Source organism: Hirundo rustica, chromosome 11 (assembly GCF_015227805.2).
Source record: "Hirundo rustica isolate bHirRus1 chromosome 11, bHirRus1.pri.v3, whole genome shotgun sequence".
In the NCBI taxonomy this organism is placed as follows: Eukaryota; Metazoa; Chordata; class Aves; order Passeriformes; family Hirundinidae; genus Hirundo; species Hirundo rustica.
In genome coordinates this window covers 9352967-9379146 of record NC_053460.1, presented here as the reverse complement: position 1 = coordinate 9379146, position 26180 = coordinate 9352967, and the positions used below count along the sequence as shown (strand labels likewise).

The window sequence follows — 26180 nt, the reverse complement described above, 5'->3', positions numbered from 1 at the left end:
GATCAGTGAAACACCCAGGAGTACCACCAGAGCAGAACTAGCACACCACCTAGCAAGAGCCCGTGGGACAGAATTATGTCAATCCCCGCCTTCATTCCCAGCTCCCTGGGACATCAGTTCGCACCTGTCCCAGTCAAGGGATCACCATTCTCCCAGACAGAGAGAAATCTCGAGGGAGTACCAGCTTGTGTGTGTTCAATAGTTACAGGTGCAGAGTTCTGTGGGTTGTGGCAGTGCCCCCAGACGTTCTACTCCTCAGACACACACCCAGCTGCCCTGAAGTCTAAGCTGGCAGCCCCTGTGCAGGACTTGTGCCATCTGGGTGAGCACCAACACGGCCCCAGCCCCTCAGCCCTCACCTGGTGGGTCCAGCAGTGCCAATGTTGGACCAGGACAGGGCAGAGGCTCCTCCTGCACAATCCACCCTCACACACAGAACACAGAGCAGGTTCAAAGTGTATGCAACATTTTATTGAAAAAATACGAATGTTCTGTACATAAAGTACAACTTAATGGGCTTGATAAAATCTCCAGAGACTTATTGGTTAATATAGGTCTTTCTTCTTTTCCCTCTAAGGGCATAAAGCATACAATGAAGCAGCAGGTCCCCTGTACTTGTGCAAGTGCAATCCCATCGCTGTGTGTGCAGCATAGCACCTGGCTCTACACGGGACTCCAACATGCTCAATGTACTTTTGATGGATGGTCTGCAAGAAATTTAAAGCATGGAAGAACTGCACAGGACTTGTCCTTCAATCCACTGGTGATTCAGAATTTATTGTGAGATCTCTGTTCTCCTAAACAGGCTGTATCTGCATATCCAATATTTCTGACAAATAAATACAAAAATAAATAGGGATCTGGCCTCACAGAACCTGAAGTCTCAGAAGCAACAAAACTTATAGCAAGCTACATACATAATTTCAACTATATCAACATAATTTATTTAAATCTCTATCAATAAATGTATTAAAAGTATAAATTCTTACCCAATACTGAGAGTTTAGTTCTGGAAATAAACCCAGAAAAGGAAAGCTTTTTCAGTCCTCTCTTACATTTTAGTGTGCTCTTAGAAAATGCTTCATAGCTGAACTTCAGCAGAAACTAGCTGCTATATAATGCACTTCTATCCCCCAAACCTAATATAAAAAGCTTTTTAAATCTTTTTACAGTAACTGGCTTTCATGTCCTAACTTTACATACAGTTACTAAAAATACTGCACATAGCAGTGCTGACTAAAAATAGGTTTAGTGTTAAAACTGCATGCACAACGGCCGGGGTACCAAAGCAGAAAACTGAATAATGTTGCTAATTATTCACAATTTATGTTGCTAATTGGATGGTGTAACAAATACTGCAATCCCAAAAGATATGTATGTTGCAAATGGAAAAACAATGAACAGGACTGGATGAGGAGAAAGTTAGGCAAAAAACCTTTTTTTCTTCTCCGTTTAAAACTGGAATGTCCGTAATGGCCAAGAAGATAAATGTAGACCAGGGTCAGAAGCTTCTAAATCAGGAGTAAATGGTGATGACTTCTCGGCCGCCACCTCTAACGAGCAGTACCCTCTCCAGACCCTCAGTCAAGACTTCGAGAAACTCCATGTCTGTTTCAGTAAAGTTAAGGACAAAAACTATCAAAACCAAAATACACAGGAATTAGGCCAGCTCACGGCCCTCAGCTCTGGTCTTGCTTAGTGCAAGTACCCCTCTAAGTACCAAAATACTTATCATAGTTTATTACTACCTTACAGCCACAAGCCATTACCCTCCACTCAGGGGACATTTTGTCACATATTACAGATCAACAGCACTGGTGGCCAAATCAATTCAAGAGAACAGATTAAAGAAAAACCTTCTGTGTGGACTAGGCCTTGCTTGAAAGGATACAGTTTTCATCTCCATCAGTATTCTTTGGAGGACCAGGCATGTTGAGGAGCACAAGTCTGGCATCATGGGATCTATTTACAATGACTTCATTTAACTTCACTGCTGTGTGCATCCTTCGGACATTAGACTGATTCCTGTAGAAGAAGCACATTCAGACTTACTGTTAGAAACATGTCTCTGAACACTGAATTATTAGAAAGGTCCTTTAAAAGCATACTCAAATCTCCTAAAAACTCTGTTAAATGCCAACTCAACACAGTGATGTTCTTCACACTTTATGATGAAGATACAAAATACTTTTCCCAGACTTACTCAGGTACAGCTAGTCCACTGGCTTTAAGATCCCTGGAGTCAAGTCTCCAGTTTAGAAACTGTTTTTCAAAAGGCATACTTGATAAAGATGATTTAGTGTTGCATACAAAATTCAAACAGAGTTGCACGAGGGGACGTGCTTTTCCAGCAGGCACAGTCATGCCTGCAGAGCCTTCCCCTCCGGCAGCACAGGCCAGGCACCTCTCCAGACTCCACCCAACTCCCTCGTGGCCTGGGGGCCAAGCAGGAGCCTGGCACCATCGTGCTCAGCCCAGCTTCCAAGGAGCACACTTGGTGTTCCCTCTTGGTGTTGAACAGCCGTTGGCATCTCCAGGGAAAGGCTGGGCTGCTACAGGTTGCAGTCACACAATAGAGTATGGCAGCCTAGAGCAGGCTGGATGTAAGGGGCTTTTCTGCAATGTTATAAAGATGTCAAGCTCTCCTTCAGCACACAACCTCTCTGCCTGGCTATTTACAAGAAACACTTCTACCAGCCTGTCTTTAAAATCTCAATCACACTTGCAAACTTGAGTAGCCACTTAGTTCAAAAGTAAGGGGAGAAAAGGGAAATACATGCAGCATAATCTCATATGCCTCCACTCCATAAGAATACAAGCTAAGAGAGGTAAAAGCATTAATTATTTGGGATATATTAACACAAAATAACAACAGTTCATGCAGGAACAAAACTCAAAAGTAACCCTGGAGGATTTCAAGACAGGAAATACTTCCTTCTTACAGGAAATCAACCATTATTTTGGTAACATAAAAGGAAATAAATATAAAGGAAATTTCATACAGAAATACACTTATCAAAAGAATACATGGATACTTTTGAGGCTTTATCATTTGAGCTTTTGTCCTCATTTTAATATAGTAAAAATAAGTACTTGTAGTAGAAACAAATGAGATATGAAGCTGTGGTTTCATTGATTCAGCTTTGCATGATGAGTGAAACTCTTTAGTAACCTTGCTGCTCTTCTGAATATTCAGATTTGCAAAGAAATTATTTATATACACAGAAAGAAGATGCTGTGGGAAGAACCATGTTTATTATGCTAACACAGTAATTTACCCACTGCGAATTACCTCTCTGTTACTTCATGTTCTTATTTAACTTGGAGCAAGGACACCCTCTGTCTTCACCACATCAGCTTCAGAAAGCCAGGGACAACACTGAAGCCAGATTATGTTTACAGGAAGTGAGGAAAAAACCAGCAGCAGGAACATAATAGCTGTTGGCTCGGCGTAGTTTTGGAAATTGAGTTGAAAACTAGAGGTTTGGTTTTCTCTAAAGTGATACTTAAAACTGGCATCTCCCCAGTGATTTGAAGGTGTAGGCTACAAGAAAGGACTTGTTTAGTGCCCAGAAACTGCCAGAAATAACACCCTAGCAGTGTTGTGGAAGGAGAGCTTCTCTAAATGAGTAATGTTTCCTCCTGCTCGTGTCATACTCTGCTTAGGAAAATAGGTTCAGACTGGAATTGTTTTCTATCCTTAGTTCTCACCAGGAGAGCTCTTGTAGTTTGTTACATCCTATTTGTAATGATACTTAGCTTAAGCAGCTAATCCTGCTCCCTTTAAAACATTGCTAAGACTGCTCAACTCTAGTGCCTTTTCTTCCATCAGTACACATACTTTTCCTGCCTTTAGATGAGAAAATTAAGTCTTTCCTCTCAATCATCTTAATGTACTTCTAATTTAAATAACAAACTTACAAGTTTTCCCACCCTCTGCAAGCATGGAAGAGGAAAAAGTACAGGTAGTTAACACCAAATTCAGCAGATTTCTACAGTATGATTCAGCCTGAAACAGATTTGAATTCTAATTTATGAGGAGGAAAAATCTGGAACTTTGCCAAGTATGCAAAACTGACTGAGATCTTCATGTGAGATGTAGGACATCAAAGAAGTCACAGGAGATTCACACAGTTTTACACAAAGCCAAAATAGACCTTTACTTCTCACTCTTCAGGGGGCACACACAGTACCACAGCTGTTGTTACATGTCAGTGAGACTTGCTGCTGCAGGAGCAGAGGGTTTAGCACACACAGATGCTCTTCCAAGTCATTCATCACCATCTCCACAGCTTCTTCCTTTATGTGTTAAACATCCACAATACACGCTAGACAGTGAGACGATCATCTTTTTTTTTTTAATTCTGATTAGATCAGTGAAACTATCAGGGTGTTTTAGTGAGGTATTTGGGAGATAGGAGGGAAGTCGTCACAGGATTTATCAGTTCCAATTTAGGATTTGGCTATACCAAGTGAAATATTGAGGGGTATGTGCACATTGGATTGGTTAGAGATTTCTGGGGAGGCTAACTGCTGTCTTTTCATAGCCAGGACTCAATGTTTATAGCACGAGTCCAAACCAAGGATTAGGAAGCAAAAGATAATAAAAGGACAGCATATGTAGAGCTTCAAGAGATGCAAAGTGTAGACTTAGACAAGACTCACGGCTTAATGCTGATGAGATCTCTAAAGCTTCCCACAGCACTGCCGCGGTTCCGCTTCTCAGCATCACATTTCTCTTTTGTCCAGGTCATCTGGATATTCTCAGGAACAGGGTCTCCCTCATCTTCCTCATCTGAGTAGAGGCTCTCCAGACGTGCTATTGAATGTCTGTCCTTTACAAGCTGAGCCTGGAGGGCACACAAGTGACAAGAAGAACTCAGAGACTTTATTTTACGCTCCCTGGTGCTCTTTAAATAATTATAGACTTTTTGTGCCATTATATCTTTTATTTTGCTCACTCAATTTAGCCTTCAGGAGAGTTCTGATAGCAGGCATCTGCCCTAGCCAAAAATCTTACAAAAAAACCTGACTTTTAACAGTTTTGATAGGTGCAAGCCAAGCAGAATTTGCACTGACAGAAGCCTGTATCTGTACAAGAAAAAATGTCTAGCTCACATCATGACGTGGTCAGAAACAACAGACAAGACCAGACCAAAACTGATAACTAAAAAAAAAAGGTTGACAAACTGATGCAGAAACGATGGATCATCTCTCACAGCCACATGTCATAGACATCATAGTCACGTGTCCTGTAAGTCCAAACTGGAAAGACATCTTCAGCAGGAAAACAGGATATGCTATAAATTGAGACAAATACCGGATATCCCAAATAAAGACAAAAAAAACTACACGCAATTTTGGGAAACAAAAAAAATTACGCTAAAAGTATTTCCTTACATCTTTAGAGCACAGGAGTTAAATTTAAGCAGCAGCTGCGTACCACACTACTAGGAAGGCACTTTGTGTCATCCCCCTCAGCAGCCCATAGAGAACAACCACAAATGACATACCTCCCTTTCCCTCTCAGTTTTTGTCAGCCTCATTTGCCTCAGCATCTGAGATCTCTGCTCCATCATAAGAGTTCTCTCGTAAGTATATGCTGAGATATCACTATTGTGCTGTAGAAATAAGGACAAATATTGGGCTTGTAATCAAGTCATAACCAAATATCACCATGTGCATGATAAAGGGAAAAATGGGCTGAATTCTTACCATTTCTACCACTTCTACCTCTGCCTCTATTCGGAGCTGATAGAGGAAAGTAGCCAAATCCTTCTTCATCTGGATGCTGTTATCATCCATCTGAGCAACAGTAAAAATTCTCATTTTGCATTTTCTCCAAACCTGGTGAAGGAACACAAACTCTCAGTTATTTGAACCAATAATACTATGCTCTACAAAACAGAAACTTAGCAACATATCCACTCTCATTTATCAATACAGGCTCTACAACTGGACCACGTTTCTTTAAACCAAAGGATGTAGAAATAGGTGGGGAGCATTTTCTGTGTAGCTGCTTACTTTGTGCTGTTTGAGAAGAAAAGGAAGCAACATCAACATGCCTCCATCATGCACAATCCACCACACATCGATGTTGCCTTCGTTGTAACGCTCATGGTTGCTGGGGTAGAAAGACACATTTTTGGGAACCAGCAGAGCCAGATGAGCTGCAGTTGTGCAGCGAACAGTACCTGCCCAGGAAGGGAAGAACACAGTTACTTCCAATTCTTCAAGAGTAATTTATGGTTAGAAAAATGCTACACACTGACAGCAAACCATCAAAGTCATCACTTAAGTAAAGAAAAGTACAGCAAGGCTTGCACAGACGGGTCAGTCCAAGTGACAAAGCCAGGATAAAGCAGACTCACAGGAACACAAGCCTTATTTCACACTTGAAAGAAAAGCAGCCACCTTCAAAGCTAAGTATGAGGAGACAGCATCTGCTCTGTTCTAATTTGATTAAGTAACTGGACCACAGGAGGAGAGAGATAGAGGCAAGGAAAGTGTTACCCACTAGTGAAGGGTAGGTTAGAACCAGTGACAAAACAGAGATTATCTAGGAAACAAATTATAGTTTGCCACAAAACCAGCATGTCTTAAGCCCATAATTTTTTAACCATTCATTAGACACACAAGTTTTAGCTGCTAGACTAATCTTTGACGACCTTTCTTACATCTTTTACCTACAGAACTGGTATTTCAAACAGAGTAATTCTGTGAGAAAATACCTGCTTCTCCATCAATATTAGAAAAAAAAAGGCAAACTCAAAACCGATTTTACAAGGATTCTGTTAAAATTCCCTGTGTGTACCATGCGTGTAATAAACATAATAATCTCTGTTTATAATGTCTGATCACACCAAACCTTTAAAGCTCACCTATAAATGTCTTCCAAGACCTTGGATCTTCACTCTGTCTCCAGCCATAGGGCCACCCCAAAACCACAGTGTTGTGCTTCATGCCACCGAGTCCACAGGACTGGATCAAGTGAGCAATTCCTTCTCTAACTTTATTGGCTACAACTACTTGACAAAATCCTTTAACCTTCTCAATTTCCATCATGTTCTTAATAGTCTGCAAGACAGACAAGGAAAAATCTCAGCTGTCCTTTCTAATAGGAACTCCTAATATTTCTCTGTCATGAGATTACAATGTAAATTCCTGGTTCACATGTCCATTGGTAAAGCACATTACAATGCAAAGTTCAGCCCATCAGGTTTCCTTAATAATGCAAAAGAGTAAACACCCACTTGTTTAAAACACAGTTTCTTTCCAAACATACTCATTTCTAACAGATTAATGTAAGGATTTTTTGGTTTGTGCTATCATCTCTTTTCATAGTAGTAGTGATATCTGTGTTACTATTTTACTTTCCATTTTCAGTAACCTGTTTAAACCAAAAGCCAATTGATTTCATTTGGACTTCCAGTTTCAGATTCCCATGTAACATGCTGTTATATTAAATTTACAAATACAAGCACTAAATCCCACACACTTGCAAATATGCCTTTTATTTGTCTAAAAACTAAATAAACTTCATCAACACATAGCCCATTAACTAACTTTCCTTTTGTAACAGTTTTCCTACAGAAAAAGCCTATGGGGAAGAAAACAAATATGCTGATGCTATACAGATGTAAACAGGGCTACGATGTCATGTTTACAGAGTGAGAAAGATTAAGTAATTTCTTTAAAAAAATTCAGGACCATCCTTCAATGCTTTTTGTAATAAATCTATCAACACACTGAAAAAGAACATATTTGCTAAGCTTAACAGTTACTGAATCACAGAATCACTAGGCTGGAAGAAACCTTTAAGATCATTGAGTCCAACCCAGCCCTAACACCTCATCCAAACCACGGCACCCAGTGCCACATCCAATCTTATCTTAAACACATCCAGGGGTGGTGACTCCACCCCCTCCCTGGGCAGACCATTCCAGTACTTTATCACTCTTTCAGTAAAAAACTTTTTACTTGGAATATTCAGAAAACTAAATAGTCCTCTTCTCTCCATTAAGCAGCATACAGAACTTCTGCAGTAATTATTTCCTATAAATGAAGGCAGTTTGATGCAGTAAGGCTGTTTACAAGTGTTGTGAGCATTGATCTTGCATTCCCAAAGGCACAACTGGCAGCTGAAACATGTATGCAAGTCCTTTTCTGAACATCTGTAGTACTGCAGAACTTGTTCTGTGTTTCATGGAAGCCTGATTAAGATCCTTTGTTCCATGTATGATTAGGGAAAAAAATGTTGCATTACCTGCCCACTCACCCCCTTCTACCTCACGATTTAGGACACTGACCTGCTCAGCAGCTTGGGCTTCTCCATAAGTTTCCAAGAAATTCCCTTGGATGACAGATCCTATGATAGTCAAACCTTTACCAGCTTTCAGCTGGGATGCAAATGTTAACAGTCTAGGGTATTTCACATGCAAATCTTCATCAAGTTTCAGAAGCACCAGCAACTGAGGCCTGGACAAAATAAAAAAGACAACATATTTTTTAACTAAAGCTTTAACAATAACACATGTAAAAAACTGCCTCTCATCACTTATATTGTGCTTTACTGCTAACTCTGAAACATTCTTTCTATATCTCACACATTCGAGAGGCTTTACCTAATATTTTGTTTCTCTTGGTTAAAAGCAGATGTTAAACTGCGGGAATTCTGCCGCTGCACTGCGCTGACAGCAATAAAAAACCTGCTGATATATTCAGCTTGAGAGGCTTGCATTAGTGTTTTATTTACAGGCATGTTTTTCAAGGATCTTTCAAGTACTATTAGAGCACACATAGTGTTCATACTGTAGGGCTGTTCTCCCAGATTTATCTGGATACTAGTGCCAAGAAAATATCTGCACTCTGTATCCAGAAACCAGGCACATGGAAAACACAAATATTTTCAGCTAAACACAGATCCCACCTGCCTTCTGTTCCTTAAGGTATTGCTACACAATCAAGTCACTTTCTGTCTGGCTGAGCAAGTATAAGATTTATAAAACTCTGTCTTTGATAGGTTCCTATTGCTCTTGCTCAGAGCCCAAGGGTTGTGCAATGCCCAACCAAGAAGAGGATTCTTGCCCACTTCATCTATTTTCAACACCAAGGGATGACATCAGTAGGAATAATGTTGGCCACTGCTCATTTCCTGGCCTCTACACCTCTGTACTCACAGACCTCCAGTTCCTCCAGGTTTCACTTCTGAATTCTCCAATTTGGAGTCCAGTTAAAGATCCAAAGGGCACTAAAGGTCTGCCCATACAGGGTCTACACAGCAAGGCTTGGCAGTGACAGGACAGCTTACTGCAGGCTCAACACTTTTTTTAAAATATTCTGGGCATTTAAATTTATTCACACATCTTGTCTAGAGTCCAGTTTAACTCCTTTAGTGTAGTCAGATACCCATGACAGCCATTTCATCAGTGCAAGGTGAGTACCTCCAGTTCTTGGTGTGTGGAGGGCCCTCCTCCAGCCGGAGCAAGGCGTATCTCGCTGCGCTGAGCGACAGGCCCCGGATGCCATCACCCCACTCCTTCTCTGCTCTGTGAAAAACAAACAGTTCAGCCAACACATGGCTCCACTTAACTGAACACTTACAGCCAGGCTCTAGAGATCTGAGCACCTTACAATGAGTTAATAACGAGACACGCAGCCTGTATCACATCTACGTTTATCGTTTGTACATGAATGGCCACAATATCGCAGATCACGTAAGAAAAGTGAAAGTGTTTCAGTAAAATATTTATATATGATGATCCACCATTCTGCGCTTAATTTGTAATCAACACTACACAGAACGCTTCCCAAGCATATACAAACATCTGGCATTTCAACACCCTATTTAGTCATTAGGTCAAATTAAGTTATAAAGCCACACTACAGCCTGACCCCATCCAGTGCTGATCTCCAGCAACCCAAGCAGCAGATTCAAGTTTTCAAGGACTGTTCTACACAGTTCTAGTCCTCTGCACCAGATAAATTGGAATATAATGGTTGGCATCAACTGTTCTGGGCCTGAAGTAATCACATGCAGTACACAACAGACAGATCCCAACCAGTTTTCTACTTCCTGTGATTCATGTTTCACCTAATACCTTTAGAGGCTTAACAACAAAGTACTTCAGGGCCTTTTGATTAGCAGTGACACAGTAAAATAATAAAAACAAAAATTAACTAATAAGGAAAGCCCTCCAAGTCATCCCTGAACAGTTCCTATTCCAAATGTGAAGACTAGAGACAATTCATTAAAGAAATCCAGCCCCCTTCTTACCCTTTCTTATCCAGTTAATACTTACCCTTGGTATTCAATGTACTTGTAAATCATGCCTGCAATAAGCATAGCTACCAAAGCATAATACCAAGATGAAATGAACATCAGTGCCAGGCAAATACTCATGCCTAAAAATGAGAGGGCCCTAAAACAAAAAGCAAAGGTATTAGTGGGGCAGAAAAGCTTAAAAAACAAGTCAGTTACATTCTTGCACTTTTTTTTCTTTAAACTATCTCTGCTGAACTGGCAATGAAAGTAAAGCCTCCAATGGATCTCCCCAGTCCCACCAGTTTTAGTTGTTAAAATGAAACTCTTGTGCCATGACATATCTGGGTCTGGCTCTTGTGCACAACTGATAACCAGAGAAATAAAAGACGCTCCCTGCCCTCCTGGAGAAGGTTCTCAGGTGCAGACCAGGCTCAGCGAGGTGCCAGCCCTCCACTCACCAGTGGTAGTACTTAAAGCGCGGCCGCCAGTTCGGGGTTCGCAGAAGTGTCTGGACTGCACATGCAAGATTAACAAAGAGGTAACACATCAAGAAAAACCTGCAAAACAAACGTGCAAAACCTTGTAGCATGCACATTTATAGATCCTGGCATATATTATAATTACATGATTGATTTCCAGTCAAAATCCCACTGCTCTGTCACATGTCCTGTCCCCCTGAACTATCTGCATGAAGCAGCTAGAACAGGTTTTTAATTGGATCCAGTTAGATCTGTTCACACCATAATGCTGTCTTTATTCTGTGATTACAATGTTTTTCCAAACCAAATAAATATACATTAAAAACTTGCTCATTCACAGAATACTCCAGAGCAGAAACAAATACGTAGAGCCTGAAGTCAGAGGATTCACAGAAATTACAGAAGTGGAACTCAGCTAATTTGCTTTACTGGTTTAAGATACAGTTCTGAAGGACAATCAAACCAGCAAAACTCAAGGGTATTTCTATTCTCCCCCCACCCCTGAGATATCAACCAGGCTGTTCCTTACATCGAGAGGATTGGAGCCACCATGTCAAGCGAAGCAATAAGGATTCCTAACTCAGCAATTAATGCTGTTAACAGAAGAGCCCACGTCGGTTCACCGTTCGCTTTTCCATGACCAAAGATCTGAAGAAACAGAAATATATTTAATTTATATTCCAGGTATTTCATAAGGTTGTAATGGGAAAAAAGCAAATTATATTTTTTTAAATCACCAGTAATTCTCCTACATACTTCCTTCTCTAGAGCAAGGAGTCAAACTATTCTAATGGCTTGCCGTGCTTCACAGAATTAGACATTTGACATCTTGATAAAATTACCCCATAAGTCTAGTTAAAAATCCTTAAAAGTACTCTTCGTTTTCAACAAAAGGAAAAAAACCCATCAAAAAAAAGAATACTGCCCCTCACTTCAGCACTGGGCAAACCGGGGAGGATAAATCTGATTTCAAGAGCGTGAAGTGAGAGAGCTGGCGAGGCAGCACGAGCAGAAAGCGTTCTGAGGCGTACGAACCCAGAGGAAAGGGATGATGTTGTCCTTGGCTATGGCCTGCAGCAGGCGGGGGGCCCCGGTGAGGCTCTGCAGTCCTGCCCCGCAGGTGGAGAAGAAGGAGCCGATGACGATGACCCACGGCGAGGGCCACGACAGGGTGCCCACCACCAAGTTCTTGCTCACCGCGTCGCCGAACCTGCAGGCAGGAGCACACTCAGGCATCCCTGTCCTCAGGACTATTGTGTGACTCACGGCTGGGCTTTTGGGGTCAGTTTTAACATGTCATTTAAATACTATTATTAATAATACCGTATTTTAATATGCTATACTATATTATTAATACTCTATTATTTTCTTAAGTAGAAAATACAGTAAGTAGCAGGTAATCTGAGTTACTTCTGACATACAGATTGGAAGTGTCTGCAGCTTGATTTCAATGTTTCATTATGTATATTTTCAAATTCTCGTATTATTATCACAACATTATTTTCTACTATCACTAAAAAAATGCAAGAACTAAGACACAGGATGGAAAATTTGATGGTACCCGGCAAGAAAATATCAAATGGAATACAAGAAGATTCCAAAAACAATGTTTACAATTTACATACAAAAATGGTTTAAAAGGCACCCAGAAGCAAAAAAAATTTAAAAAATGCAAAACAACAAGGAGAGGTGCGGGGCATACAGGCAAGAACACACAACACAAAAAAGAGAAAAACAAAGGAGAGCATTAAAGCAGTAACACTTACTTATCTCTCAGGACAACACCTTCTATGCAGGCTCCAAATAATAACACACAACTGAAGTCTGCAGGACAGAATGTGCTAAGGAAGTAAAATTTCTTTAGACATGGCAGATGAAAGTCTCGTGGAAAGGACAGTAAGTGCCTCCATCCCACGGCATTTGCACTCCTGCTTCTCCACAAGTATGTGGTAAAGCCGGCAAGGAAATTAACGTCCCACTGCTCACATATACCTTCTAATGTTACAGAGAAAGGTTCTTCTAAGTTTCAGTTTTTAAAAAGGACAGGTTTAAATGTTATGATAAAGGAGACAAATTCGAAATGAAGCATTTCTATGCTAAAATGTCAATTTAATCTTCTGCTAGTACAGAAGCTGATACTAAAATCTTTCTTTTCTCTCTCCTCCTGTGTCTGAAGATATTTTGAACATACAGCAAACCATTACCTTGCACATTCTTTTTTTTTTTTTCTTTGCTGGCATTCACATCACCAATAACTCCTTGACTATCAGGTTTGTTATTAACTGTACTGCTTCTGCATTAGGGATGCAGACTTTTTGGACCTGGCATTCCAGTAAAGTTTTTGATCTCGTGAATTAAGTTCACACAAACGGATCAATCTTGAATTCTACCCCTGAAATGCAACTCCAAGTTACAAACTGCAATAAAAGGAGAAACATTGCTCCTGAGAGTGACAGTGTCAGCCTCCCCCAGGGTGGCACATGAACATGGACACATCCAGTTACCATGGGGTGAGGCCTGAGCTGCCAGCAGAGCTGGAGGTTAAGGCTGTGACCTGTTTTAATATCCATTATGTCCACAGGAAACGCTGACTTCTTGGTACAGGGTCAGTTCCCAAAGTGGCAGCAGGGAAAGGCTGCGCTCCTAAAGAGCTGGGACAAGCAAGCTGATTTACAGCTTGGCAAGTTATGGCAAAAACCAGGAATGAAACAGCAGAATTTCCAGGAGAGTCACCATCTCGGCCCGTTGCCCTTTGGGTGAGACTGGAAAGCTCTTTTCACTTTATTTTTTTTTAACTTTCTGTGTTGATAAATTGTCCTTTAGGACACCAAGAGCTAGATAAAGCTGAAAGATCTTGGCTCATCTCTTCTTGAGCAGGAGAAGAGAGATGAAGACAGTCTTTCCTACACAAAGCTCCTGTTGTCCTAAGCCCTGAAGAGCTGAAAAAAAACACCTGGGAACATTTAATCCAATTTTTGACTCCAGATTATCTTGTTCTAAAATGTTCAAGAAAACCTATACTCCTTGAAGTCACTCTAAAGAAAAGGCTTTTTTTTAAAAAAGGGAACAGAAATTTATGAACTCTCCCATTAAAGCCTCCCCTCATCTTAATGTTTGACTGCAACCTAAAACAAAAAAATCCTCAAATACACCACCAGGCTGAAAAGCTATAGATCACTGTGTAGCAAAGAAGAGCCACGAGAATGCAAAAGAAAAGAACTCACCACAAAAAGGGGGACAGAAAGTAAGAGGTTAATAATTACAATTCTTTCAGCTCAAGGATTAATATTCTGTTGTTTTGGATTTTTTTTTCCCACTGGCCAATCATACTTGCAGTGACAATTTGGCGAGCTGAAAGCAGTTCCAGAAATCAGATACAGTGTACCAGCACTCCAGCAATTTTTAAAGGATACAGACTAGTGATGTGGTGACGATGGCAAGAATTGTTCCAACGGGGATGGATTTCTGTGCATCTTTGAGGTCCCCTGATCTGTTTGAACCAGCCATGATACCTGGAAGAACATTTTGGTAAGATCACAGGGCAGGAGGAAGCTCCGAGCCCCAGGAAGCCCCATCAAGCCAGCATTCTCACCAGTCACTGAAGGGAAGAAGATGCCAACCAGCACCATGAACGACGTGGTGATATCTGAAAGCACGTACAGGTGCAGGTTGTTCTTCTGGCCTGCTACATCCACAGAGGGCTGATGTGCTCTCTCCAGTATCTCTCCTTTCTCCATGTAATTGCTCCATAAGTTGTCTTCAAGGTTATTATCACACCACAGAAAAGAAAAGCATGTTTCAGCTCAAACCTGTTCTCGTTATAATGGGTTTACAACCGAGGACTACAAATGCAATTCAGTGATCAACACAGGAAAACCACAAATATGCATCAATAGTCTACAGAAGTCTAAGCAATTTAAACTATTATTACTAAATGTAACATTCTTTTAACCTCATACCTATTTCAACCCAAGGAAATACACTGAATATTTTTATGAGCCACCATACCACCCAGTAGCTCAGAGAATGCAAAGCAACAATATCGACTGGTTTTCTAGACAGAAATGGGTTTGTTCTTCAGTCAGTGGAGAAATTGCAGAATTATATGTTTGGCATTTGAAATGTCACTAACAAATGCTGAGTTTTCTTGTAATCTTAGAAACCAGACTGCTGGTTTCTGTGAAAAGGAGAACCTCCAGCACTCAGCACCTGCACAAGACAGCTGCTCTCTGGTGTTCAATAATGAACACTTTTCAATTATACTTCATTCAGGAGTGGGCAAAGGAGACATACTATTTCTATACAAGTACTCTTATCTTTCAGGGCATAATCTTAACCAGTCTAAAGTAGAGAGTTGTCACTACAGATATCTGAAAAAATTTAATAGCTTATTCATGTTAGGATAACTTAAAATTACAGCTGACTTCATGCTGATATTATGAGATGAACAAGGGAAATTTAATCAATTTTACAGGAGACAAGTCTGTGTCAGGACAAAAGTTCCATCTCCTCTTTTTAAAGGTAATAAGACTGGACTTTCTTTATTGAAGCTAATTTTCATCACTGTAATTACATTTCTTCATTCCTTTTTTCTTAACCAGCAGGGAAGAGTTTGACCCATTTCAGGTGCTCAGCGTGCCTCCCCTTTAAGGTAAAAAAAAAAAAAAAAAAAAAGTTCAACCATACCTATTAAAATGCCACTAGCAGCTCCTGGAATTCCTGCTATCTCCGAGACATTGTTCATCAGGAAATACTCATCACAGTGCTCGGTGGTTAAGTTTGTGCTGTGGCAGAAGAGCTCCCAAAGCTTAGAGGCCACAGTGATGTTATCCTTAACTACAGTTTTGGCACAAACATCAAAGTGATCCCTTGACAGAGTCCTGTTGCCCAACATGCAAATCCTGGAAGGGAAACGTGAACACCAGAGTTATCAGATGGGAAAATGAAACCCACACCTGCCCCTATTTGTTCTTTTATATCGTTTGGAAACTTCAAGCTGCTCTACTCGTGCTACATCATTTCATCTTTCAAAAGGATGGTTTCAGCACGACAAAGACTCTGTCTGTACCCTTTGAGGGCCAGAAGTATAAAGCTACTTTTGTGATTTATGAAATGTGATTGATTTATCTTAAACAATAAAAAGGAACAATTAGGAAAGTTTTGGAGGATTTTTTTTGTTGTTTGGGATTGTTTCTTTTTTTTTTTTATTAAACAGAACTATTGGAGTGGAAGAAATGTGAAGAGTACTAGAAATCCAATTACTAGATATTTAGAATATCTAAAGATATTTGCAATCTCATTAACCCAGTTTCTGTATTGCAACACTTGAAATGCGATATAGACACTTTAGATTCAGAATTAGGAACACAAATTAAAATCATAATAAGAAAAGGTTCTTCTTGTCAGCAGATACTGTGCTTAATTGCTCCAATCCATCACTGCCTGTCGTGTTTCATCTAACCACAAACATCATTTATTTCAGCACTGAAAAATTTTTAATCCACTTGTCCAAAGACAATTCCACAAGACAGTGATGTAATGTAACAGCTTCCTGCTACTAAAAGTTCATTCAGCTTTTCTTCCCACTGTCAGGAAACACCCACAGGAAAATAAAGTTTTTTCCATTTTAATTTTAATTCCATTTTAATTGCTTCATAGGTCTTATTGATCACTGAAGACCAGAAAATGGAAAACACAGGACTGTTTTTGCACAGTTTACAAGCCTGTGAACTGTAACTTCCAAGAAGCCTTCTACAAAATTAAAAATAAATACACTATCTTGTTACTTCAGAGGGAAAAAAAAAAAAAAAAAAAAAAAAAAAAAAAGGAATACAGTCCAGGAAGAAAGTCAGGGAAAACATTCTGGAACAATCTAAGAGATAATGAGGGGGATGTAGAGCCATTGTTTTACTTTTACTGCTGTAAACCTTCACTGTTGTAAAACACTATAATCACTGGGCCTTAAATATCCAAAGGGAACACTTGAGGGCTGCAAGTACTTAGTTATGGTCAAAGCATTTCAAGAGGTGAATAATTATGCCGATCCAACTCCTCTATTTCCATTCCATTCATCTCTTGTCAGCAGTGTCAGAAATACAGTTTGCATTCCTGGTAAAGCATGCACCCGCATTATCGCTGCTCCAGCTCCAAGTTCAAGAAGCTGATTCCACGTTCAGTTGCCAACATTCCAAGGAGCTCGTGTTGGGTCCAGGGCAGGCTCCTCACAGAGCAGGGGAAGTTTTTCTGGAGCCTCATGAAGCCCCACACCACACTCCCAAGAGGTGCCCGGTTTCTCAGCAAGGAGGTGACCACAGCACAAATTTCCAACCACTGACTGGCCTGGGGAAAAGGGACCTGGCAAACTGCTCCCTAGGAACTGCACAAATAACCCAGCAACACCATCACTCAAATCCCAACAGCTGCAGCCCGAGAGACCGGACTGGCTTTGCAGAGCAGTGTCAGCCTCCATCAGCCTCACCACGAGACTTCCTTCTACCAAAACAGTTTAAAAAGGGCAATAATATGTCCATTTCAGCCTAAGAAACTTCAGTTCCATGAGCTCTGCACACTGTAATTACACACAGCTAAAAATACTGGAAATAATTCACAAAAAAAGGTAGCTTCAACAATGTATCAGGCACAAGCTTTAAGTAACCGACATTAAACCCAACCTCCAGACCCACAGGCAAAGCTACAACCCCATCCAGAGACATCACTCACGGAAATGCAGGCGGATCGAAGATGGACTTGATAGCTCCAGCATAAATGGACAGGATGGATATCACTACACAGGCCAAGAAGAGGGAAGCAAATTTGTTCACATATTTCACACCTACGAACACCACCACTGCCATGAGGATGAGGAACACGGTGCCATACACCCTCATGTTGTTCAGCATGGCACTGGATGCATCGTGGGCACCGGAGGGATGAAAAATTGCTGCCTGTGGCACAATATATGTCTGAAACAGGAGAAAGCAAAAGTGAGCTGGAGGAACGCCAGCACAGAACTCTGTCTGTGCACCTGGACTAGAAACGTAAATCGCTTTGCATTCTGCAGCATGCTTTTCACTGGGAATCTTTTACATGAGAATCAAGAGACAACAGCCCTTTCCATGTCAGCAGTACAACTGAGCCAATTTTATCAAAGATGAGTGTGAGCCTTGGATTAAGTCACGCTTTCATCTGTGCTGTCAGAAGAGCTCCCAGGCTGCATCCTCAGAGCGTGCAGCTTCCAAAGGGAAGCACTAGAGGTAAAGAACCATAAGTGTGTATGCAAACATGGGACATGAATACTGGGATATTTTCTGTATGTTATCTGTTTTAAAAGCAAATGGTACTACTCACCAATAAAATCTCAATGGCACCAAGGATATACATGGCTCCTGCAAATGTCGTTCCCAAATAAAAACACAGCCCTACAGCTCCACCAAACTCCGGACCCAAGGACCTAGATATCATGAAATAGGAGCCACCAGCTGTGAAACAAGAAAAGTGAGAGTAAAATTATAATTTATTGCTATAAATGTTTAAATATTCACAGAAAGATTACAACAGGATTATATACAGTGTATCTGCTATTTTGAGGTTCACCTGAAGTGTCTTTTTTGCTAGCACATGGGTAAAAAACCAAATAAATCAATCTTTAGCCTGATAAGAAGAAATACTAGATATGAATTCAGGATTTTTATTCTGGATTAAGCAAATTTCTCTAGAAAAAAACATGTTAACATCTTATAATAACTTAGGTTTTGGGGTTTTTTTTTACCTTTTCAACACAACTGAGACATTTGCTAACTACCCTTACCTGGAACAACACCGTTCGTGGCAATTGCACTCATTGATATGGTTGTCAACATAGTCTGGGGAAAACAGAGAAAAGGAAGCAATTGTGTCAACAACATTTTTAAAACATAACTTATTTCTTGATAAAATAAAGCTGCCACTGCTTATACGATACAGCATTTCGATTTATTCTGCCCGTCATTATCTAAAAGAAAACAAGGGCAGCAGGAATTTAATCACTGAGCTGTTGAGGCTTCTGTTTGAGAGATGGCCCCTGCTTTATCAGGTCAAACAGCGTGTGTCTGCAGACAAAGCAAGATAAGAGAATGCAGGTGTCCCTCCATCTGCAAAGCCGCAATTCCAACCAAGGCTGGTCCAGCAAAGCAGGCAGCCCTCACCTGGGGCAGGCATGGGAAGCAGCTATTTGCTAAACAAACACTGTTTATAAGACAGTATTTACACTACTGTTTGCCAGTTTAGAAGTAACAGTAAAAAAAAAATTAAAAAATCCTGCAGCTACAAATACGACAAAGGTTTAAATCTGACTGTTCTTTATACAAGCACCTTCAATGCTGCCTCCCCAGGTCTCTCAGTAGCTTCACAGGGGTTATGTCACATGCATTACTGTACCCAAGTACTTACACAACAGCAGCAAAGCAATACAATCAGGAAGGACTGAAGAACTCCAGCCATTCCCACCATCCAAGTCAGCCGAAGGAAGAGAATAACCCCGAAGATATTCTGCATGCATGGCAAATACACCCCCATCAGGGTGCCCATGCTGGGTGACTGGGGAAAAAAAAAAAAAAAAAAAGTTGATATTCATTAATTGAAATTATTCAAAGCAGAGATAAACTGAACTTCAAGGCCTGTTTGGTTTTTAAAGGGTAGAAATCTGGGAAACCTAAGGTAGACACACTCCAAAATATTCTTGTGCTGGGCATCCACAAAACACAACATAAACTCCAAAATCATGAATTTCTGAACAAAATACTGACCCTGTCACATAGTGAAGTAATTATCCTCAGTATTTAACACTGACTAGTAACAACAGGAGATACACTTATTTGGTTTTTTGTAGATCCATAGAATTTTTAGTATGAAACGTGTCAAGTGCTGCAGACTGCAAGTAAGACAGATCCTTACCTTACTGCCCAGAGCTCACAAATTAGTTTCAAGGAAAACATACTTCTGTCATGTTACAACTAGAAAATATCTGGAAGCAATCTGGAGACATGGATAATGTATTTTCTTCCATTTTCTATAATCCATATAAAACTAATGGTTCTACCCTTTCTTATGTTCAATGTCAGCATCAGACTCTGAATTGCTTTTCACAGTGACTGAGAAAACAAAAGTTCCTGACTTCACAGGAGCTGCAGATGACTGGCCTTCCACACAGCATCCTGCAGAAAAATCATCCAAAATAATGGCATCAAAGTGCCACTGGTAAGGGCCTTTATTTCAAGGAATATAAAAGTGTTTGCTGCATTGGTACACCTGGCACCAGCAGCATTTCAGAGTCCCAGATCTCTGCGGTTTCCTGCCAAGACATTTCCTTGCTTCTGCTTTTTAAGGTTTCCTTTTGCCTTTAAAATTATACTGAATTCTAAAACACAGAAGGAATAGAGTGTCACTTCTGTCTCATCCCTTTTCATACTCCCTTCCATAAATAAACACGAATTCCAAAACACATTAGATAGACAGCATTTAAAGAAGCCCTTGAACTATCATTCAGATGAGAAGGATATTAAAGGGAGATGACAAAACTTGTTCAAATTTGACTCCACACAGCACTAACTAGATGCAAAAATAAATAGCACCTTTATAGACAAATGAAGTCATGAACCCACAGCAACAGTATGTAAGACAAACAATAAAATGTGTGCCAAAAACTTTACATAAGGTAACTCAAGAGTATATTTCACTACACAAAGCAAAATCCTTAAAGAATGACATGTTTATAAGATCACCAGGTCAAAAGCAACCAAGGAATTTTGTGCTTCAACTTGCAATTACATGTTACAATCCAGAATTTCCTCCTCTGCACTAGAAACCTGCCCTGCCAGACATGAAACAAAACTGTGCCCGAGAACATGATCTGAACCGCGCTTCATTAGGAGTGCCAGGAGCTGCTGAATTAATTTTTTGAAGTCAGCGTTGAATTCCTTGTGTGACTAAAGCTGAAACAGATCAACCAGACTTCTCTCATACACACTACAGCTCAGGTGAACCTCCTGAAGGAAAGTGGGCACAGAATCATGTGCTGAGGGTTTGCAGTGGAGTTACTCTATGAGACCTGCAAGCATGGGGACAGAGCTGTTCCTCACCTGTTCCAGTGCCACAGTACCATAACAAAATAATCCCCTAAACCATCACCTGCCATTTTATAAAAATTACCATCCTAAGCATCTAACCTGATCAGCTTTGCCAGGATTATGTATGAGGACAAAATGAATTTTGTTGTCTGATAGTAACAGAAATGACACTTGTTATGTAAGTGTCCCAATCAGGGCAAGGTAAGCATTGTTTTACTGAGCTATTCCAGTGCTGTAATTGAGGAGGATCTTCATGGAATATTATTTATTGTGTACTTGTTTCCTCAAGGAAGGAAAGGTGTAGATACTTTCGATTCCAACACTTTCATCTGATTCACACCATGCCTTTGACCCCTGAAGCATAAATTCAGAAAGGACGAAATAATGTTGCCAGGCACTGGGCAGATATTGCCCAGCACAGGGGCTTCCCATTGTCACATTAATGCACACTTTGCCTCTCAAGGACACAATCCACATAATCTAATCATCATCTGTCTGACCATTCATCCATCAGTCCCTCCCTCACAACATCTCTGAACTCATCAAGTGAATTTATCAGACATGTGGGTATCTCAGGGTAAAGGAGTTAAAGAGTTTGTCAAAAGTGGCATCTGGGAAAAGGAAAGAAGCCCAACCTCTTGCTCCTACACAGGAGAGGAAAATGGACCATGGTTATTGTGTTTTCTACACGACAGTCTCCACACACTACGAAAGCAGGTGAGATTTCAGCCTGCCCTTCACACACCTCCCATCACCTGCTTCCTCTGCATAAGAATCAACTTTAGCTCAGCTCTTTGCTGTCTTCTGCCCTCTGTGATCCCTACAGCTTTGCTCCACTGTTCCATCATCTTCTCCCCCTCCCTCCTAAGTGGCCTCTTAAGCCCATCAAGTTACAAGCTCACTTCCACCACAGAGGAAGAGAAATTGTGCATTAGTTGTACACTTGTGAGACCACTGTGGAGCAGAGCAGCCTAGGAAATGCCCAAGTGTCTGCCCAAGCAAGAATTACTAAGTGTATCTCAGGCATAAGAGTTTAGCCTGGATTATCTTACCCTGTGGGAAAAAAAGTACTCATAAAAAAGAATGATTTACAAATATTCCTTGACCTAGCTTGTTCACAGAAATATTTAACACCAGTAATCTGCAGTGACTTGATCCTTTTTTATAGCATCTAGTCATCACTAAGTGATACTAAACCAGGGCTGAAGTTTCAACAGGATGTGACCTGAAACAAGGGTGTTGTCATGTTCAGCCTCAACAGCAACCACATGAAAAAATGTAACACCCCGTGCTGCATACAGGAAATAGAAGAGAGACATTTCGAAGAACACCGTTTTAGAACAACCAAGAAGGGACAGAAAAATCTCAAAAACAGTCTCAGTTTCAGTGATGCAGATCGTGTTTCTGTCCACTCTCATCAGCTGCAGACACATAATTTATGTAAATATTGATCTGGGTCTGAAGGACACTATTTCCATTGTGCCAGTGTGATGGGTTATTAAAGCACTTGGCTGCAGGGCTGAGGGACATTGATCAGCAGTGACAGCTCTCACAGCAGCTCTGCAGCATGAGGACAGACAGCAGTACAGAAATGAACTGCCTTGTTAAAGATACATGAACTAAAACAGTTTATCTCATTTTTTTCCACCATGAGAAGGGGATATTTCTATAGCATTGTGACTGTTAAGTGCTTTATTGAAAGACAGTATTTAGAAGAGAAAAAGCAACCCAATTTCCACCTTACTACACTGGAGTTGTATCAATTTTACCTGATGTGTACCTAAGAGAGACTGCCACTACCAAAAGTATATAGTGGGGTTGCTGAAACAAGATAATATGTTCATATTAAGATGTCTTGCACTGAAATAAAATTAATCTGAAAGGGTATAATTTGGCAGGCAGGGCTGTGCTAGGTCCCAAAAGGTCCTCACTGAGAGACCTGTCTTACCTGCCCAGAGAATTACAGACACTTACTGAAAGGATTGCTTTCCTCAGTTCATTTTTAAATATCAGATCTAGAGCCTGCTGATCTGCCTTGCTCCAGCTCTTGCCTATGAGATGCCAATTCCAGCAAGTGACAGGCAGGTCACTCAGTGCAGCACTCACCAACAGGTGGGTTAACAGTGTTTTTATCCACTTAGACCAGACCTGCTGGTGCTAGAATGGACTGACAGACTTCTGTTCTCATACTGAAATGGGAGGATAAGGTAGCAAGCAGCACAATGATTTATACTTCAAAGATGATTAAAAAGAAGTATGTAGAAGAATCCCGTTTGCAGTTGCTGAAAATACCTTCAATCCATACCCTTGTCCAGTTACTGCTTTTAAATTTCCTGAGTTTAATGGCTATAATTATTGGCCAAGGTTTTCAGTCGTCTTATATTCTGCATGATGTTTAAAATTTTATATTGCTCATGGCAAGAGAGGGAGAAGAAATTCAACCTGCAGTTACGATATTGCAGCTGATGTAATTAATCCCAGAGACAGACAAAGGTTTGCCTAAGGAAACTGCAGTGTTTACACAGAAAACACTGGGATATTAATACAGCATGATACTGTCACTTTTGGAAAGGTCACCAAACCCATTCTACAAAAAACATCTGAGAAGTCTGTGAACACACATTTTTGGGACATGGGAAAGCAAAATTCTGGAAAACACAGCTATTAAACCTGAACTCCGTTTTGCCAGAGGCAAATCTTTAATAAAGATAATAGTCCTTTTTAATGGCAGTAAACAGTTTGAAAATATGCAAGCATGTATCACACCTAAATGTAGAAATATTAACATTACACCACGCATGGTACTCTACGAGGGATTGAAAGTTCCCAGTTTTCTGGTATTTGCCCCATTTTTACCCTGTGAAGTTCTATATACATTTGCTTTAACCAACTGTATACTACAATCCCATTGCCAAATTCTCCCAATTCTTTTTCCATCAGGGAAGCAAGGGACTAACTTCCAGACTGCTCTCCATCTGTGGCATTCTGGTCAGGCAATTAATAAGGAAACAAAGACCAAAACTTCCTCAAAATCACAAGAACTATATCTATTGCATCCTCCACCATTCTATTTTCATCAGGGAAATAATCAATCTGCTTCTGATGGGATGAGGATGAAAATTATTTTAGATTATGCAGTAATATCATGTTAGCATCTGATGCCTAACATTATTCTCAGCAAAAGCAAGCTAAAACAGAGATGCAGCTGACATTCCTTATTAGTAATGTGAAGGCAAAAGCTTTGGACAAAACTCAGCCATTAGTATAATACCAAGTATCACACAAAAGAAAATCATAATTAAAATGTTTAAATTACTTTTACAATGTCAGCTTATAGGACCAGATTGCAGCTACTTCACCCAGATGATCTTAGCTCAGTCCTGTCATGATGGCAAATTAACCACAACATTGAAGCACTTTTAGTGCACGTGGTCTCAAATAAAATTGAATTTTACGCTTCACGTTGACAAAACAACTTTGTTATTCCCAGTGTATAACTGCAGAGTTGGGAACTGGAGTTTGAGTAAGAGCATTCAGCTGTCAACATGCATGCTCCTCGAGAGTACTATTGGTTTGCAACATTATCACTGCCATCTCTTTCTGAAATGGCTCAAACTTTGTAAGGCAGTGCTATAAAACCGGCAGAATTCAAGTGCTATCTCAGCTTTTTTGGAAACCTTTCTTTTGACAAAACTTGCAAACAAACTGACAGGCCTGCAAGCCCTAAAATGCAACGGCAGCACTCGCAGGTGCAGCAGTAACCAAGGCACCTGCGGCTGTGCCAGAGGAGAGAGGAGCAGATAACACTGCCCTCCTGATAGAAATCAACTACCAGCAATCAAACCTCAGCCATTCCAGGGCCAGCCCGATGGGCAACCATCTAAATGCAGATGCTTTGGGGCAGAATTCAGCTGCCTAAGTGCCTGACACCAGAATGACTCCTGAGCTGCCCTGGGGTGTCCAATCTGACCTCCACCCACCACTCTAGATGGGTGTTGTCTCCTGCAAACCCTGTGTCATCACCTCCCAGGCTTGCAGAGATGCGTCAGATACCACTGAGCAGCTAGAACAGCACTAGGAAAAAGCTGGGAAGTTGTTTAGTTTTGATTTGTATCCCACTAAAAGCCTATCCCCTTCTTCTCTAAATCACCTCCAAGCATAAGGAATTGCACTGCAGTGCAGTTTTAACCACATCTGCCCCAGTTCGCTGGTAACAGCTGGTTCCCTACAGGTTCTATGTCACTGCTTTGCAACGTTGTCGTGGCTCCTAAGAGAGGCTAAGAAAAAGCAGAAGGGAGGCCAGCTCCCCAAAAACCACACAGGGAATCATCCCATTCATCAGTTTTGGCCATGGAGTCTTTACTTACTTTTGATACTTTCTTCTTTGATCCATCAGTACTTTCTGCTTCTTCATGCTCCTTGACACCTTGAGTAAGATTCGTGTAGTTGACCAACTTGCCGAGCAGAGATGACACTTTTGGTCGTATATCAAGCTCTTCCTGTGGAAGAAGACAACAAGTCAACTTCTGCAGTTCACAGCATTTCTGAAGAGTGGCTGGGATCACACCTTCCTGGGCACGCCTGAGGCTACCAGGAACACACCAGGAAAATCATCCAGAGAATGACAGAGTATTTCAGTGTGGTTGAACCATTCATCAATGGTTCTTAATTCTCTGAAAGAAGGGCAACTGTGACAGGAAAAGGCCATGCCAAAATGTCTGCACCATGTGAATCATTCTCCTTATGTGCTGAAAAGAATAATTACAGCAATGAAGAAGTCTGAGCTTGGAAATGTGAGAAAATGAATGTGCACCTCACACGCATCTCTAACGTCAAGTTACATCAACAGATATACTTTTAAAAAGGTCAAGCTGCCAAACAAATCAGAGATTTAGTGATTAAACTCTGCTCATTGTAGACAGGTACGCACTCTTGAGGATTTTATTACGTTTCCCAAACTATGTTATCTAATTCATGTGGATCTAGACAAAATTCCCAAAAGCCACATGCATGGAGGGCCTCCCACCTTTATACTCATCCCATCCAATTTCTGTTCCGGGTTTGGGGACAGAGGGGAGAAAAGCCCCAGAACAAATCCATTCCCTTTCCCTTTCTCTTTGAAATTAAACTCGTGCATGTCTGACAGCACAATAAGGAAAGCATGGTAAAGAGAAACAACTTTCCACAAAGGGAATAAAAACCAGTTGAGAAATATTTCACTGTCTGCAGCTTTATCAGATATTTAGGTATCACCTTGAACAGTTTCTGGTGGGATCAGTAGCATTATGTGCTCTGTACATGATGCAGAAACTGACCCCAAATGGGGTCATCCCA

The 26180-nt window shown here is 40.7% G+C and overlaps 1 protein-coding gene across 2 annotated transcripts in view; it reads right to left on the bottom strand.

The window, feature by feature from the left end:
• Positions 1-449: 449 nt before the first annotated feature.
• The window catches only part of SLC12A4 (solute carrier family 12 member 4), a 45515-nt gene continuing 19784 nt past the window's right edge, over positions 450-26180 (bottom strand). For both annotated transcript variants that reach the window (XM_040075084.2, XM_040075085.2), the window contains exons 3-24: positions 25214-25345; positions 19171-19317; positions 18551-18605; positions 18091-18221; positions 17464-17705; positions 15430-15644; positions 14336-14500; positions 14157-14255; positions 12510-12567; positions 11779-11953; positions 11273-11391; positions 10723-10821; positions 10302-10421; positions 9444-9548; positions 8310-8478; positions 6882-7077; positions 6025-6194; positions 5716-5847; positions 5514-5621; positions 4666-4850; positions 1892-2025; positions 450-1608 (exon numbers count right to left, since the gene is read on the bottom strand). In XM_040075084.2, the coding sequence (XP_039931018.2) occupies positions 1517-1608; positions 1892-2025; positions 4666-4850; positions 5514-5621; positions 5716-5847; positions 6025-6194; positions 6882-7077; positions 8310-8478; positions 9444-9548; positions 10302-10421; positions 10723-10821; positions 11273-11391; positions 11779-11953; positions 12510-12567; positions 14157-14255; positions 14336-14500; positions 15430-15644; positions 17464-17705; positions 18091-18221; positions 18551-18605; positions 19171-19317; positions 25214-25345 (3048 nt within the window). In that variant the 3' untranslated portion in view covers positions 450-1516. The remainder of the gene's footprint in view (positions 1609-1891; positions 2026-4665; positions 4851-5513; positions 5622-5715; positions 5848-6024; positions 6195-6881; positions 7078-8309; positions 8479-9443; positions 9549-10301; positions 10422-10722; positions 10822-11272; positions 11392-11778; positions 11954-12509; positions 12568-14156; positions 14256-14335; positions 14501-15429; positions 15645-17463; positions 17706-18090; positions 18222-18550; positions 18606-19170; positions 19318-25213; positions 25346-26180) is intronic.